At 45.3% G+C, this 13,600-nt stretch overlaps 1 protein-coding gene across 3 annotated transcripts in view; it reads left to right on the forward strand.

The window, feature by feature from the left end:
- LOC147619636 (diacylglycerol kinase 1-like) overlaps positions 1-13,600 on the forward strand; it is a 174,638-nt gene that overhangs the window by 41,406 nt on the left and 119,632 nt on the right. For all 3 annotated transcript variants that reach the window (XM_086773305.1, XM_086773307.1, XM_086773306.1), the window contains one exon: positions 11,007-11,121. In XM_086773305.1, coding sequence (XP_086629431.1) covers positions 11,007-11,121 — 115 coding nt within the window. The remainder of the gene's footprint in view (positions 1-11,006; positions 11,122-13,600) is intronic.

Raw genomic sequence — 13,600 nt, forward strand, 5'->3', positions numbered from 1 at the left:
CGCATGCCACGCTTCAAATCCTCGCTTTTTACAAAGACCAGTGACCCATAGCTAGAGAATCCCTGAAAATTTGCTGAAAAGTTATTTACATTGATTGAGTCCTGCGAGAACTCATTTTCCCTTGCTTTACAATGGCACCTGGCCAAAATCCCTCATCTCCCTGTAATTCATGAATTCTCTATTTATCTTTGGGAGTGACTGTGCTCGAAGAGATTCACGATTCCTTTCATGGTTAATGCAAACTGTCAAAAACTGAACAGCTTTCTTGCCATCTTTACTCCTTATTCTTGCATATGCCGAGCCATCATCCAAAACCTTTGTTTCCATCCTCACAGCTGTAATGTAGGGTTGCCCAAGGATGAGGGGATACGATGACATCTCCTGAACAAAGAAGTTCTGATCATCTTTCACATCCCCTATAGTTACCCTTACATTTGGACATGCTGCATAGAGCTCTCCAGATGAGTTATTAGCTGCTTTAATCATCCACCCATGATCTACATCCATTGGCCACTTACATTTGTTGTAGAGATTTTTAGCCATAAGATTTATTTCAGACCCATGATCAATTAGAGCGACATACGGCTCTTCCAAGTCACCTATCTTGACAAGAGTTTCAGTGGTTGCTCTTGCCCAATGGCTCCTGGAGTAATGACTCTTTGTAAGAACTTCTTTTTCATCATCCTCTTCCACAAAGCGCACTTGTCGTGCCCCATCAGCAGAGTGATTACATCCCACCACATTTTCTCTCTCTTCCTTTGGCTGTACCTGTACTCCATGAGTCTTGGAAGTGCTTGCCTCCCCTTGTGATGGAATAGATTCAATTATGGATTGCCTTTTCCTTCGTATAATATCAATTATCTCATCATGGAATTCTTTCTTTGCAATCCCCAAGACTTCCCCTAGTGTAAATTCCACCCTGCTGTTTAGAATCCTCTCTTCAAGCACCTTTTTGAGATCTGTTGCGGCTTCAATATCAGATTGAAGCTTATAGAGTGGACTTTTCCCTTTACCCTTCTCCTTCTCATGCTTCATTTTTGCTGGCACTTCTTCCATTGATATTTCCTGTGGAGGTCTGCTATGCGGTGGAAGCATATGTGATGGCCCAGGATCCTTCTTCTCACTACCACGAGTAACCCTTTTTGATGGCCCTCCTTCCTCATTTTCCCTTTTACGCTTCTCCTCTACCTGTGCCTCATTATTTTGGCATTTAGCAATGTAGGCATGAACAGATAAAGAATCCACAGGCTCCTCCCAGCCAGTCTCAAGACGTATACAGTCACCTGCCTCATGCAAAGCTTGCTTAGACACCTTCTTTGACGCAATTAATTCCATTGTTGATGGCCAAAAATCTTCATTCTCATAATCTTCATCATTCTCAGATCCCTGCTTTGACTGACCAGCCTTTAATCCATAGGTTGCTGCCTCAACCATAGAGATGGCATGACTAGCAGCCATATCCTCAACCAGCTTTTTCATCCCTCCTTTCCCAAAGTTTGTACTCAATGGAAGACCAGTCTCTGTAAGGTGGATTTTCCCATCTTTGAAAAACACAAGTTGATTTTTAAGGGCTTCTTTATAGCTAGCACAATCTTTCTTTGCATGTTCTGGGTCATCACACCATATGCATCTGGATGTAAACCTTTCTTTGCTTTGAGGCCTTTGCATAGAAGCCTGCCCTAATGGTAGCCCCTTTTCTTCAATCCTGGACATCTTCAATTTTAGGTCTCGCATACCCTTAATAAGCGCATCCATCGGCCCTTCTACCTTTGGGATTGTAGCAGCTGGTTTTGGTAGATTCTCAGGGGTAACAGCAGTTATAGGAGTTCCCGAGCTCATCACCATTTTATCCCTCCTTCGCTGCCGCTTTGCTAGCATGGTGACCGCATCCTCAACATCATTCCAATCACTCTTTAGTCCCTGCTCTGTATCCTTATCCTCAAGGAGGATTTCCAGTTTCTCTTGGAGATCTTTCCCAGCTGCTTGTAAGAAGAGCTCTGTTTTTTCTCTGTCCAAAGTTGTGCGCTCTATCCTTGACAGCTGGGCATAGCGCTTCTCAAACTCTCTTAGCAATTCTGTGGCAGAAATTCCCATTTTGGGTTTTGTGACCCATTCCAAGAAAGTTCGTTTGGTCACTCGCTCGGAATCCTCCATGAAATATTCGTCCTTTAAAGCAAGCTTAAACTCCTCCCAATTTCTGCCACCATGTGCTGTCTGCAATCCTCTTATGCGCTCTCTTATTTCAGGAACACATACTAGCTCAAAGCTTCGAACCATATCCTCCTCAGTCACCCTGTTTAGCTCCATTTCCTTTATGTAATTGCGCAGGTACTTTGTGATATCCTTTCCATCAAATTGATCCACCTTTTTCACAATTGATTGCAGTGCTTTGGTCGTGGAAATTTGTCCCCCCTCAGCAGCTTGCTGCTGTTGCATGTACATAGTAAACATCTGAAACATCTGCATAACTCCGGGGTCAAAATGAACCCCCTGACCCTCAGAATTCTCAGCCATAGCTTCCCTGTATATTTCACCACACTCTCACCCCAGCAGTTTCACGTCGGGTTCACCAAAGAGCTGTCGTGACGTGGACGATGTCGCTGGGAAAGTACGAGACTTCTAGCTGTGAGAGTTGCTTCTGATTTCCACAAGGAAACTCAAACACATAACTCTTCAAGGATCACAAGGCATCTTCATTTTTGATATCATAAACATGTACAAAATCACCTCAATTCATCCATGAATTCAGCCTGATGATTTCACATAAATTGTGTATCAAGTGACTATCCCTTTCCAAGCATAGATTTACTGGCTCCTTTTTCCAAATCCCTCAATCCAATCACATGTAGGCATAACATAATCTTCAAATATTTCCCACATACATGTGACCATTTACATTCCATACATCCAGTGTCATCAATTCCATCATTTCAAGATGTTCTTTATCACCTGAAAACTTGCTTTTAAATTCTAACATCTCACAAACAAAAGATGGCATACGGCATAACTATAACATGCTCATGAGATTTAGAAAACTCCATGACTTGAATTCCAAAATTCGATCGAGTAGAAAGTAAAACCAACTTCCCAGAGCTTTAATGTATTTTTGATACCTTTATTCCACAAATCTCCAAGTTCCAAAACCTTTAACTCATTCTCCAAAACCTTTAACTCATTCTCCAAAACCTTTAAGGATATATAAGTTATACGATTTTTCTAAATCGTAGGAAGTAGTAACAAAAATAATAAAAAAAAACCCACTTATCTGAAGGTAACCAAGTGATATTTTTCTTTGATTTTATTTTGCTAATCTCTAAAGTCGCTTCGCTGCAGACTGCGCAATGAAGAGAACGTGGAAAAACTGAAAGCTTCTCTTTAAATAGTACTCAAATCCCTCTTCAATTCTAGCACCTACAAGCTATGAACAGTAGATTCTGTTTAGATTTGAAATTCTCTGGTAGGTGGCGACCCTGCTACACCATTTCTGCACATACTGTATTTTGATATTTGCGCTTCACCTCGCTCTCTGGTTTTTCCTCACTTTCCCGCAAGGAGTTCGGCGCCCCCCCCCCCCACCTTTTGCAGCTATCTTCACGCATTTCCCCTATTCGAAAATACTCATGCGCCACCTTTCCTTTTTTATTGTTTTCGATTATTTCTCCTTTTGATGCCACGCAAGCTGCCCTCATAATATCTCTTATTATGATCTACATTTAGTAAGGTATGTGATGCTCCCAACATTGGCATCAAGGCAAGCTCTCCAATACAAGGTTGATCATCCAATTGTGTCTCCCGCATCCGATAAAGACTTCGGCACTCTAATGCTCCATTGATCTCCATTGCTCTTGATGCCTCCATGGTTTATAGTGTCATCACATCGACCATTTGATTTGTAGAATCCCCCAATTGTTCACTCAAATATATCTCCATGTCTTCGTAAATGCATTCCCTTGTGCATTGGCATGCCCTCATGTTTGCACTCCCATAAGAGGTATTCACTGACTCGGCCCATCGATACCATAAAGAAGCTACTACACATTATGCACATGGGAAGCCATTAACATCATTAACATATCCCTTTGGCGAGCCACTCATACCATCATTTACATAGCCACGCAGACCATATATATAACTGAATGTTTCCAACTTACCCATGAGGTCTGAGTAACAGCAGTACCATCACCACCACACTCACATACAAAAGCTTCGAGACCTGACTCAACCTCAGCTCATCTTATTGAACCTCATCTACAATATGAACATATGTACATGGCATCATATAATGACTCGTCATAGCACTTAATCCCATGCATCTAGATTTGCATTTGATAGTCTCATATGCATGGTTTCACACCATAGACGTGCCATGGCACGACAACGGGGATTCCTGGGAACCGGGACGGGGAACGGGGGACGGCATGGGACGGCATACAAAATATGCAATTTTAAGTAAGCACTCATTTAAGAAACTTAACAATACTAAAACAAAGTCACTTTACACTTCCAAAGCATCAATATTAAATCATACTAGCAAAAAAATGGGTGTTACAAAAAAGGAGATCGGGCACCCAGGACCCAGTCGCCAAAGGCTAAAGCAAAAGACAAGGGCAAAGGCCTAGGCCCTAACCACGTAAGTGGCATACAAAAAAGAGACTATCACTAGAGTAGTACATATGTCAAAAAGCCTCAAGGGGCATGTGAAGTGCTGGCCTCACGATCATGGGTCCCTGCAATGCGTGCAGGCTCCATAGAGATGTCCTCCACTTGCTCCTCCAACTCCTCATCATCTTGAGACATCTCCCACTCGGTAAATGCATCAGCCTTTGTAGTTGCACTCTTGCAAAGCATTCGCAAGTTTGCACTCACAAAGACTAGATCATTTGCCCGTTCCACCCCAAGACGGTTCTTCTTCTTCGATGCAATGTGACTGTATGAGCTCCAAAGTTGCTCCAGGCAAGAGGAACTCACTGCGTGGCTGAGAATGCGGATGGCTAGATGCTGAAGCTCAGGTCCATCCGAACCAAAATCTTCCCACCACAAAGCAGCCCCAACTTTGAAGCGATCATCCTGTGCATCCATGTCTCCATAAGAGCTCTGAAAGCTCCTATACCTGGACAACTGGTCACGGATCTTCCGCCTACATTTGGGTCAAGCACAAGTCGAGTCAAGACAAGTCTCCATAGCTTGCTCACCTCTGCGTCACTTTCTTGCCCTTTACCCTGAAACTCAGGGTCCACCACATAGGCTGCTACATGCAAAGGAGAGGAGTAGGAGTTCCACCTGTGCACACATAGGGCACGGATCTCCTCGTACCTGTCCTCATTTGGCTCCAAATCCCTCAGCTTCTCTATCATGCTGTCCATAGCCTCATAGACCTTGCTGATGCATGGCTTCATACCATCCACAAGCCGCATCAAGTGGACAATAGGTTGAACCATAGCATCAATGCACTTCACTTTTTCCCAAAAATCAGGGCTCTCTGCTTTTTCCTTGCATAGAGCTCCTGTCTCAGTGGAAGCCAATGGTGAAGAAGTGAACTCGTCACTAATGAACAACTGTCTCAATGCACCACTACACTCTTTCAATTGGTGGAGCATCAAGAAGTTGTAGGCAAACCTCGTATCTGAGTATTTGAGGAGCTGAGGGCTAGATTTTTTGGAGAATTCATGGCGTAGGAACTGATGGTTTGTGACAAATGTCACTATTTGGCTGCCCACTTGGATGATAGGCCGGATCCATGGCAAGTCCCTAATATCCTTCAAGAGATTATTTAAGCAATGTGCCATGCAAAATGACACGGTGATGTTGGGGTACATGCTCTCTGTTACGACCCTGTGTTTTTCCCTCTGGACAACAAGCAGGTGGGCACGGGCACGTGCACAGGCACGGGACGCACAGTGTGGACAGGCATCAACTGAATGTGAAAAGGAAACCCATGTTAGTGGCCAGCCCAAGTGTGAAAGGAAACAAAAGATTTTTTTTTTAAAAAAGTTCTAAGGTTTTGAAACCTTTGATGATTTAAAGGCTTATCATTATATCTTGAAAAGCATGCGTTTTATGTAACCTTCGCTTTTGGTGTTTTTAACGAAAAACACATCGCCTCTTTAAAAAGAGCGAGGGGTGGCGGAATCGGTAGGAGATCGTCGTGTGAGGAGATCGCCTGTCGTAATCCGCTAGCTGCTGCACGTATGGCTACAGGCGCCATGTGGTACTGCTACGCTAGGAGCTGTCGCTACTGCAGGCGAGTACTCCTACGCCAGCCACTGCCGATGCGACTGTTGTTGCTGCTGCCGCCAACAGGAGCTAAGGTGCTGCTAGAGGCGGGTACTGCCGCCGCCGCCACCAGGTGACGTTGCCGCCGCCGCCGCCGCCAGTTGCTACTGTCGCCGCTAGGAGTGCTGCTGACTGCCAGGCACTGCTACGCATGGTGGTGCTGCTGCTACTGTACATGGGCGCTACTACAAGTGCTGGTGCCGTTGCTGCCGCCACCACAAGATGATGTTGCTACTGCTGCCGATGGTTGCTGCTGGCCGCTGTTTAGTGGGCTGTGAAGAGCTCTAGACGCCCGATGGATTGACTGCCAGCGCATGGATATCAGAAGTGCTATATGCACGGGCTGCCAGCAACCAGCGATCAGATAGGTGGGCAGCCAGGCTAGCTATCAGTTAGGTGGACAATCAGTTGGGTAGTCAGATGGACGCCAGGTGAGGGAAAGCGGTGCAAAGGATGGGCACACAGCAATGAATTTGACTAGGTACTGGTGGTCGTGGAGCAGGTTACATGCATGTGTGGAAGCAGCTAGGCAGGCGTCAGGCAAGAGTTTCTCGGCAGACAATATGGCAGCCATGCGAGTTTTAGATGGGAGGCTCTCTACGCCAGGTGATTGCATGTGTGGAAGCAGTCAGCGAGGGTCTCACTCTGTCTCTCTTGCAAGAAGGCGAACTGAAGGAGGCACCGAGGGGCTAACAGCCAAGGGGTTTCTCTCTCTCTCTCTGTTTCTCTCTCTCTTCGCAAGCAGGCTTTGATTACGAGATTTGGATACAGAGGATCAAGTTAAGATGCACAGGATGATGTTCTTGGAAGAGATGCGTGTTGCTCTTTGTCTTGGACTTATGTGTATTCAGGAATTGCTTGACATGTCCTCTATCTTTCTCTCTCTGGATTTTTGGCATCGTGATTGGATGATGCATATGAGGATTTATCTGTCATGGAAACAGGACATTGGTCTTTCGAGAAGAAGCAAGACTTTGGTATCGAGGATACAGGCCTATGGTTTATGGATATAGGTCTATGGTTTATCGGATACAGGTCTTTGGTTTTGTGTGGAAAGCATGTCTCTGGATTTATGTGAACAGGTTCTAGTTTTTCTCGAGGTTACATGCAGGCTGTGACTATAGGAAGGTCATATGGTTTGGTACAGCTCTACTGCGGTTTGGGAAAGGGTTGTGGGATCCATGGTTGAGATGGAGAAGACCTTTTCAAGCAGGGAGGTGTCGTACAGGTGTGCCTTCTCTATGGAATGCTTTGCTGTATTTGCGAGAGTTTTTATTGGGAAAGTCCTGGGTGAAAAGCTAAAAGGGATCCTATTGGTAAAGGATTCGACAAGTTGTACTTTGTACTCATATTTGTTCAAGTAAAGAAATACCGCAAGGGGCGCCACTGTGTTTTGGGGCCAATCGATGTCCTTGTACTATTTGTAGGAGCATTCTAGCTCCCCTGTTTGTTTTCCTTTTCCAGGTTCTCATGGGTGATGAAGTGTTTTGTGTGCGGGTGTTTGTTCCACCGCCCGTCAGATTTCTGAAGGCCGGTTTCACTCTCAACGATCGCTCCGGCTGCCCTGTTTGAAGCCTCCCCATCAGCAACAAAGCCCACAACTAGGTCTGGGCCAATCATCTCTATGCCACTAACCCACTCTGCTGCTAGCACATCAGCACTCTTCCCGGTCCCAGAAGCATCATGTGAGGCGATGAAGTACATCTCACCGCGGGAATATGCGACAAGGCCATGGATGGACCTCTTCCGCGTATCACTCCATCCATCGGCTATCAGGGACACTCCATTCCTTGCCCATTGTCGCTTCGTGTTTTCTGTTGCTTGCTCCACAAGCCTCTTCTCCTTCTCTAGCAATGTGGTGCGCAAGGACTCCGATGATGGGGGCGTATAGTTTGGACCATACTCCCCTGTCTTCTTCACCATGACCTTGAAGTAGTCCGATCTATCCACAAAAAATGAATAATTTAATAACCGATCAACTTCAAAGTTAAAGGTTCAAGTAACTTGTAAGAGGAACATTGTAAAATGATAGATCTTAAGCTAGACATCTTAATTCTTGATTACCTGGCAGCATGGAAAGCAATGTGGTCATGAAAGAAGAAGCGGGCCATGGCCATATCCACCTCTTCCTTCTTCTTGGGGTCCCAACTACCCTCAAGAGTACTTTGCCGGTGTGAGTGTGTGGATGCGGTCGGCATGGAGAAGGATGGTGTTGGGGCCCGTTCTTGTGGGGCGGGTGATGCGCCCACGGGTGCCGATGAAGTGGATGCACATGGGGATGCCGAACCTTGGCATGGCCTCACTAGTGTTGCGGGATCCACGGCCACATGCGGCACTCTCCTCCTTGAAAGCAAGGCCTCATGTGTGGCAACACGTTCAAGCAGCCTCCTCCTCGTCTCCGGTGTGACCTGATCGCAAAATCGGACCTCATGACCGGGCTCATGCAAGAGGTGAGCTCTCACTTTATCCTCCCCACCCGTTCGCCTATATGGACATAGCTTGCAGGACCATGGGCGAGAGCCTCCTCCACTTCCGGGATGATCAGAGTTGACGTCTTCCCACCAAGACCAACCTTCGGTCCTCCTTCCTCTATGTGTATTGGCGCCGCTGGAACGAGGTGCGGGGGATGGTTGCGATGAAGATGCCATGGAGGCAAGTGCCAAGGAGGCTTGAGCAATGGAGGTGAGTGTAGGAGAGGCTAAAGCACGAGGAGGTGAGACCGTGAGTGTAGTAGAGAGATGTAGGAGAGGCTTGAGCAATGGAGGTGAGAGTAGGAGAGAGATGTAGGAGAGGCTAGAGAAGGAGGTGAGTGTAGGAGAGCAACAAGACTACAAGTGACAACTTGAAATTACAACCTACCCAAGGTCCCAATGCCACTTGAACCTTGAGGCTTGAGGAGAGCTAGAGCCTTGCCGGGTTGCCCAATGCCCACTTGAGTCTTGAGCCTTGAAAGTAGGCTTGAACTTGAGCCTTGCTTGAGCCTTGCTTGAGCCTTGAGGAGTGTTGCAAGTGCCAAGATGCAAGAGCAAGTGCCAAGGAGGCCCGAGGTGAGTCTTCAAGACTTGAAGACTTGAAGACTTAAAAGTTTCCTATAGCATGTGCCAATGGGGGCTCTTCTCATAGCCATGGGCCAAGTGGGGAGGGCTGCTCAACGGCTACGTGCCCAACGGCTACAGGGCGCCCAACGGTTACAGGGCGCAACGGCAGACTGGTCAACGCTGCGCAACGGTCAGCTGACCGTCCCGTCCCGTTCTGTCCCACACGAATCGCCGTCGCCCCGTCCCGGAATCGCCGTCCCCTTGTTACAGCGTGGGCTCGCACGTCCCCTGGCTGTCCCCTGTCCGTTTCCGTTCCCGCACGCTATGGGACGGCGTTCCCCCGTCCCAGGGGTCCGTCCCCCACGTCCCCTGTGACTATGCTCTAGGGCCACCGTGGAGTTTGCTATGCCCGAGTTTCCACTTGGTTCTCAAGATATGGGCTCCGCATGGACCGCCTCGCACCTGTCCGGTACAGTTTGGACTCCCTTTTTCTCCAGCTCTGTCATGAGGACACCAATTGGCTTATTATCCGGTTAGATCTTCTCAGCCGTGACACCCATCACACATGGATCACGCCTTCTGAGCTCCCACATAAGATGCACTTCCTCGGGCTCACTGAGGAGGGTTTCATCGAGCAGCCAGGCTACATGAGTGTTCACATGTCCCATGCCATGTGGATTGCGATTTGCCAGATATGGGTTTCATCCCACCACCTCAGTGTGGAGACAGACAATTATTAAATAGCAAGAACATCTCTGTTTTGAGAAACGGCTGGGAATGTGCATCTCCGTTTTGACAGCATTTTGGCTCTTTCAGTGTGCTGAGGGATGAAGCACGTCAGCTTTTTCTTGCTGTGCTGATGGAGGAAGCATGTCAGCTTGTTCTTGCTGTGCTGATGGATGAAGCATGTTCTTGTTCTTTCTATGCTGCCACATAATTGGTGTCAAACACCATTAACTATCCCTCATCATTAGTGTGTACAAGATAACTTTCCCCTCCAACTTTAGGTTGATGAAAGCATGAGTGCTTCCTTGCAGCACGATATGGTGTTTAGGTATGTTAAAGGTTAAACACCATCTTCTAACATTTTCAAAGGGACATCAAACTTTAGTTTTCCCCGAGAGATTTTTAGACACATCTGTAAGCAGGCATTTCCCTCGCACCCTATGCATGATGAAGTTGATGATGTTATACTTCATGATTGGACAATCTTTGCGATAAAGTTCGCACTTTTTTTTATTCTTGTCTTTACTTGTTTTGTTTTAGTGAATTAGTCATTTAAAGTTTGTTTTGCTAATTAGTCATTAAAAGTTTGTTTAGCTTGTTTGTTAGAAATTTTTTTGTTGTGGTTCAATAAAGAATTTGTGTGTGTATGTGGGAGTGTGTAATTTAGTTATGTATCTGTCAATTTTTGCAAGTTATTATAACTATTATTATTATTATTTTTTCTCGGGTGTCTCTATTAAGCCTTTTTAAATTTTTTTTTTGGGTGATTCTCTTCTTTCTTTTAAAATTATTCGTAAGTTTAGATTCATCTGGCCTTATGACGGTATATCAATTTAATGAGTCACTATGCTCAGAACATTAGGTGGCCTACTTTATTGAGACGCATTAGTCTTGCATAACATGTCATGAGAAACTTTTGGTATAGGAAAGACTCATTGTTATAGAAACTAACAGTGCATTCAATTGCAGTTGGCTTGTAGTCATGAAAATGCCAGCTCCAGCCACAGATACTATGAGGCCTTTCACGTTACCACATTCAATGCATGCTCTGGATCATGCATCTTCTCCAGACAAGAAGCATGAGGTATGTCAAAAACGGCAAAATCATTGTCCTTATTTTGCCGTTGTAAGCTGATTTAACCACTAACCTAAAAACTTGCTTCTGATTCCTTGGATGTAGTCAAACGTTTTCTTTCTATTGAGCTGCTATTCTTGTGAAGATAAGAAATTTACTGGCAGCTGCACTTGTCTGTTTGAGAGGCTTTTGTTTTCCGTTAGTGCAACTGTTTTCTCAATTCGGCCAAATTCAAACTTTTACATTGATGCCAGGGTGCACTTCTTCAAGTCCTTTGAAAAGGAACAAAAGGCTTCTATCATCATAAATTTACATTTTGAGAAGACCGTAGTTGAAACCTTGCTGACTTTTGAGAGGAGTTGAACTGAAGAACAAATATCTTCTTTGAGGAGACAGATGTTGTTGGGTCAAATATGGATAAGTTTCACAGAAGAAGCTAGTCATTGATAACTTTGTGAGTACTCCAGATGTGCTGCTCTATCTTGCAAAGTGAGAATGTCTATACACAGCCAGCTGTATTAGTAGTGGGTGGGATCTAGTCACTGACAACTAAAGAATCAAGTTCCCAAGGAGTCTGCATCATGCACTTATACGAGGAATGAAACCAACCCAACAACCCCCCGCCCCCCTGCCCGTCCGAATCCTTATTACCAGCAAGGAGATTTTGAAATCAGTTGAAGCTTTGGGGGGCCTCTTTTGTCCCTGTCTGGAGATGGCTAGACTTATCCAGATACAACCTTGATGTTTGGCATAGAACAAGGCATCCAATACTTGGCCATAACATCAACAGAAATAGCACATAAGTCTTGCCTATAAATACATGAGACGGTTCTTCCAACTTTACCATTATAACAGGGCTCAATAATAGTAAAAGAGTGCCCAATAGTTGGTAGCTCTCATAAAACATACAGTACAGCCAGTACTGTGAGTACAGTTGTCCATACAATCTGGTACAGCAGGTACAAAATCTGGTACAGCCAGTACAGTAAATACAGATGGTGGTACAATCTGGTACAGGAGGTACAGAAAGCGGTATTACCAGTACAGTCAGTACCGATGGTGGTACAATCTGGAACAAAAAGGGTTGGTACAGAAAATATATTGATGATACAGCCAGTACAAAGAACAGTACAGCTAGCCCAAACAGCTAGTACGGTAGGTACTTGGGCTGGTAGCAACAAATGGGTTTGTGCAGGCTGTCAGACTGGTACTGTGTACACAACTGCTGGTACATAAAGCACAGCAGGGCCAGCAGGTACATAGGCTCGTACAGACGCTGCCAGGCTGTACAACAGATTCTGGAGAGGTACGGAGTAGTTTGGATATATATGAAGCAGTATAGCTTTTCGAAAATGTAGAAAGGTGACGATGATGAAAATACAGGCCCTTTTTAATGTTTGGAAAACCTCAGGCTAAGGTTTTTGTTGAAAATAACAAGTTTTGATGTCTTCATGAGCAAGTCAACACTTGAGCCCTGTGTGAGGAAGTCAACACTTGAGCAAGCCGACACTTGTGACAGGAAACTCCACGATTCTCTTCTTGCTATTGTTCCATGCCTTGGGTTGCTATAGCTCAAGGTTGTGGCCGGTGGGTGTAAAACTTATTAAAACTGGGGTGCCCCACCAACCCATCAGTAAAAATGATGTGAATATCAAACATCCACCTTTTAGCCTTTATTCATGCGCACTCAGGGCTTGCCAAGAATGCTTCTTGTGCGAACAAGTCTACTTGCTTGACTAAGATTCTATTTCGGGTGCCATGGCCAGGTTCCGGCTGCCATGGTTCTTGTATTTTGGATACGTCTCCTGTTCCCAAAGCTGTACTTTCTTGGTCTTTTGCGCATCCTAGTGTCCTCCACAGCATATCCAAGTGTGAAATGAAACTGGGAAATGTGTAGTGATTGGTCGTACACTTAGTGGGTATGGTGCAAAAGTCTGTTTTTTGTTTTTCGAGCCGAAGTGCAAAAGTCTATGCTAGAGGCGAGAGAGTTGATACAACTTGCAATGGATGTGTGGGCTGATTCAGTTAGCCAAAGAGCGTGTGCTCTGAGCACATAAAATGAAGCATGGAGTCATCTAGTGGCTGGTGGTAAAGCACTGGCACAAGTAGTTTGGCATGAAGGCTAGACTGTGTGATGAACTTGTGCTAGGGTTGTCCTTTTTGGACTCACTGCATTTCAAGTTTTTGATTGTATCCAACTCTGACCTTTATGCCAGGATGGAATTGGATTGATTAGCGAGTGATCTTATAGGGATTCTATGATTTGAGTAGTAGGAATGCACCAGAGGAGTTCCATTTTGGTTTAGATAAGGGAACTTGTGTGGACGCTATGAGGGGAATATGGGAATTCGAGGTTAAGCTTACAATTGATTGTCTTCTACTTGGATTCATGAAACATAAATCTAATAGAAGGGGAAGTGCTAGGCCACTTTTAACCAGGGGTTTTAGACGTATGGTTAAAGGGGATGTCCTAACCCAAATTAGGGTT

Source organism: Cibotium barometz, chromosome 33 (assembly GCF_041138505.1).
Source record: "Cibotium barometz isolate CiBa-2024 chromosome 33, ASM4113850v1, whole genome shotgun sequence".
Classification (NCBI taxonomy): Eukaryota; Viridiplantae; Streptophyta; class Polypodiopsida; order Cyatheales; family Cibotiaceae; genus Cibotium; species Cibotium barometz.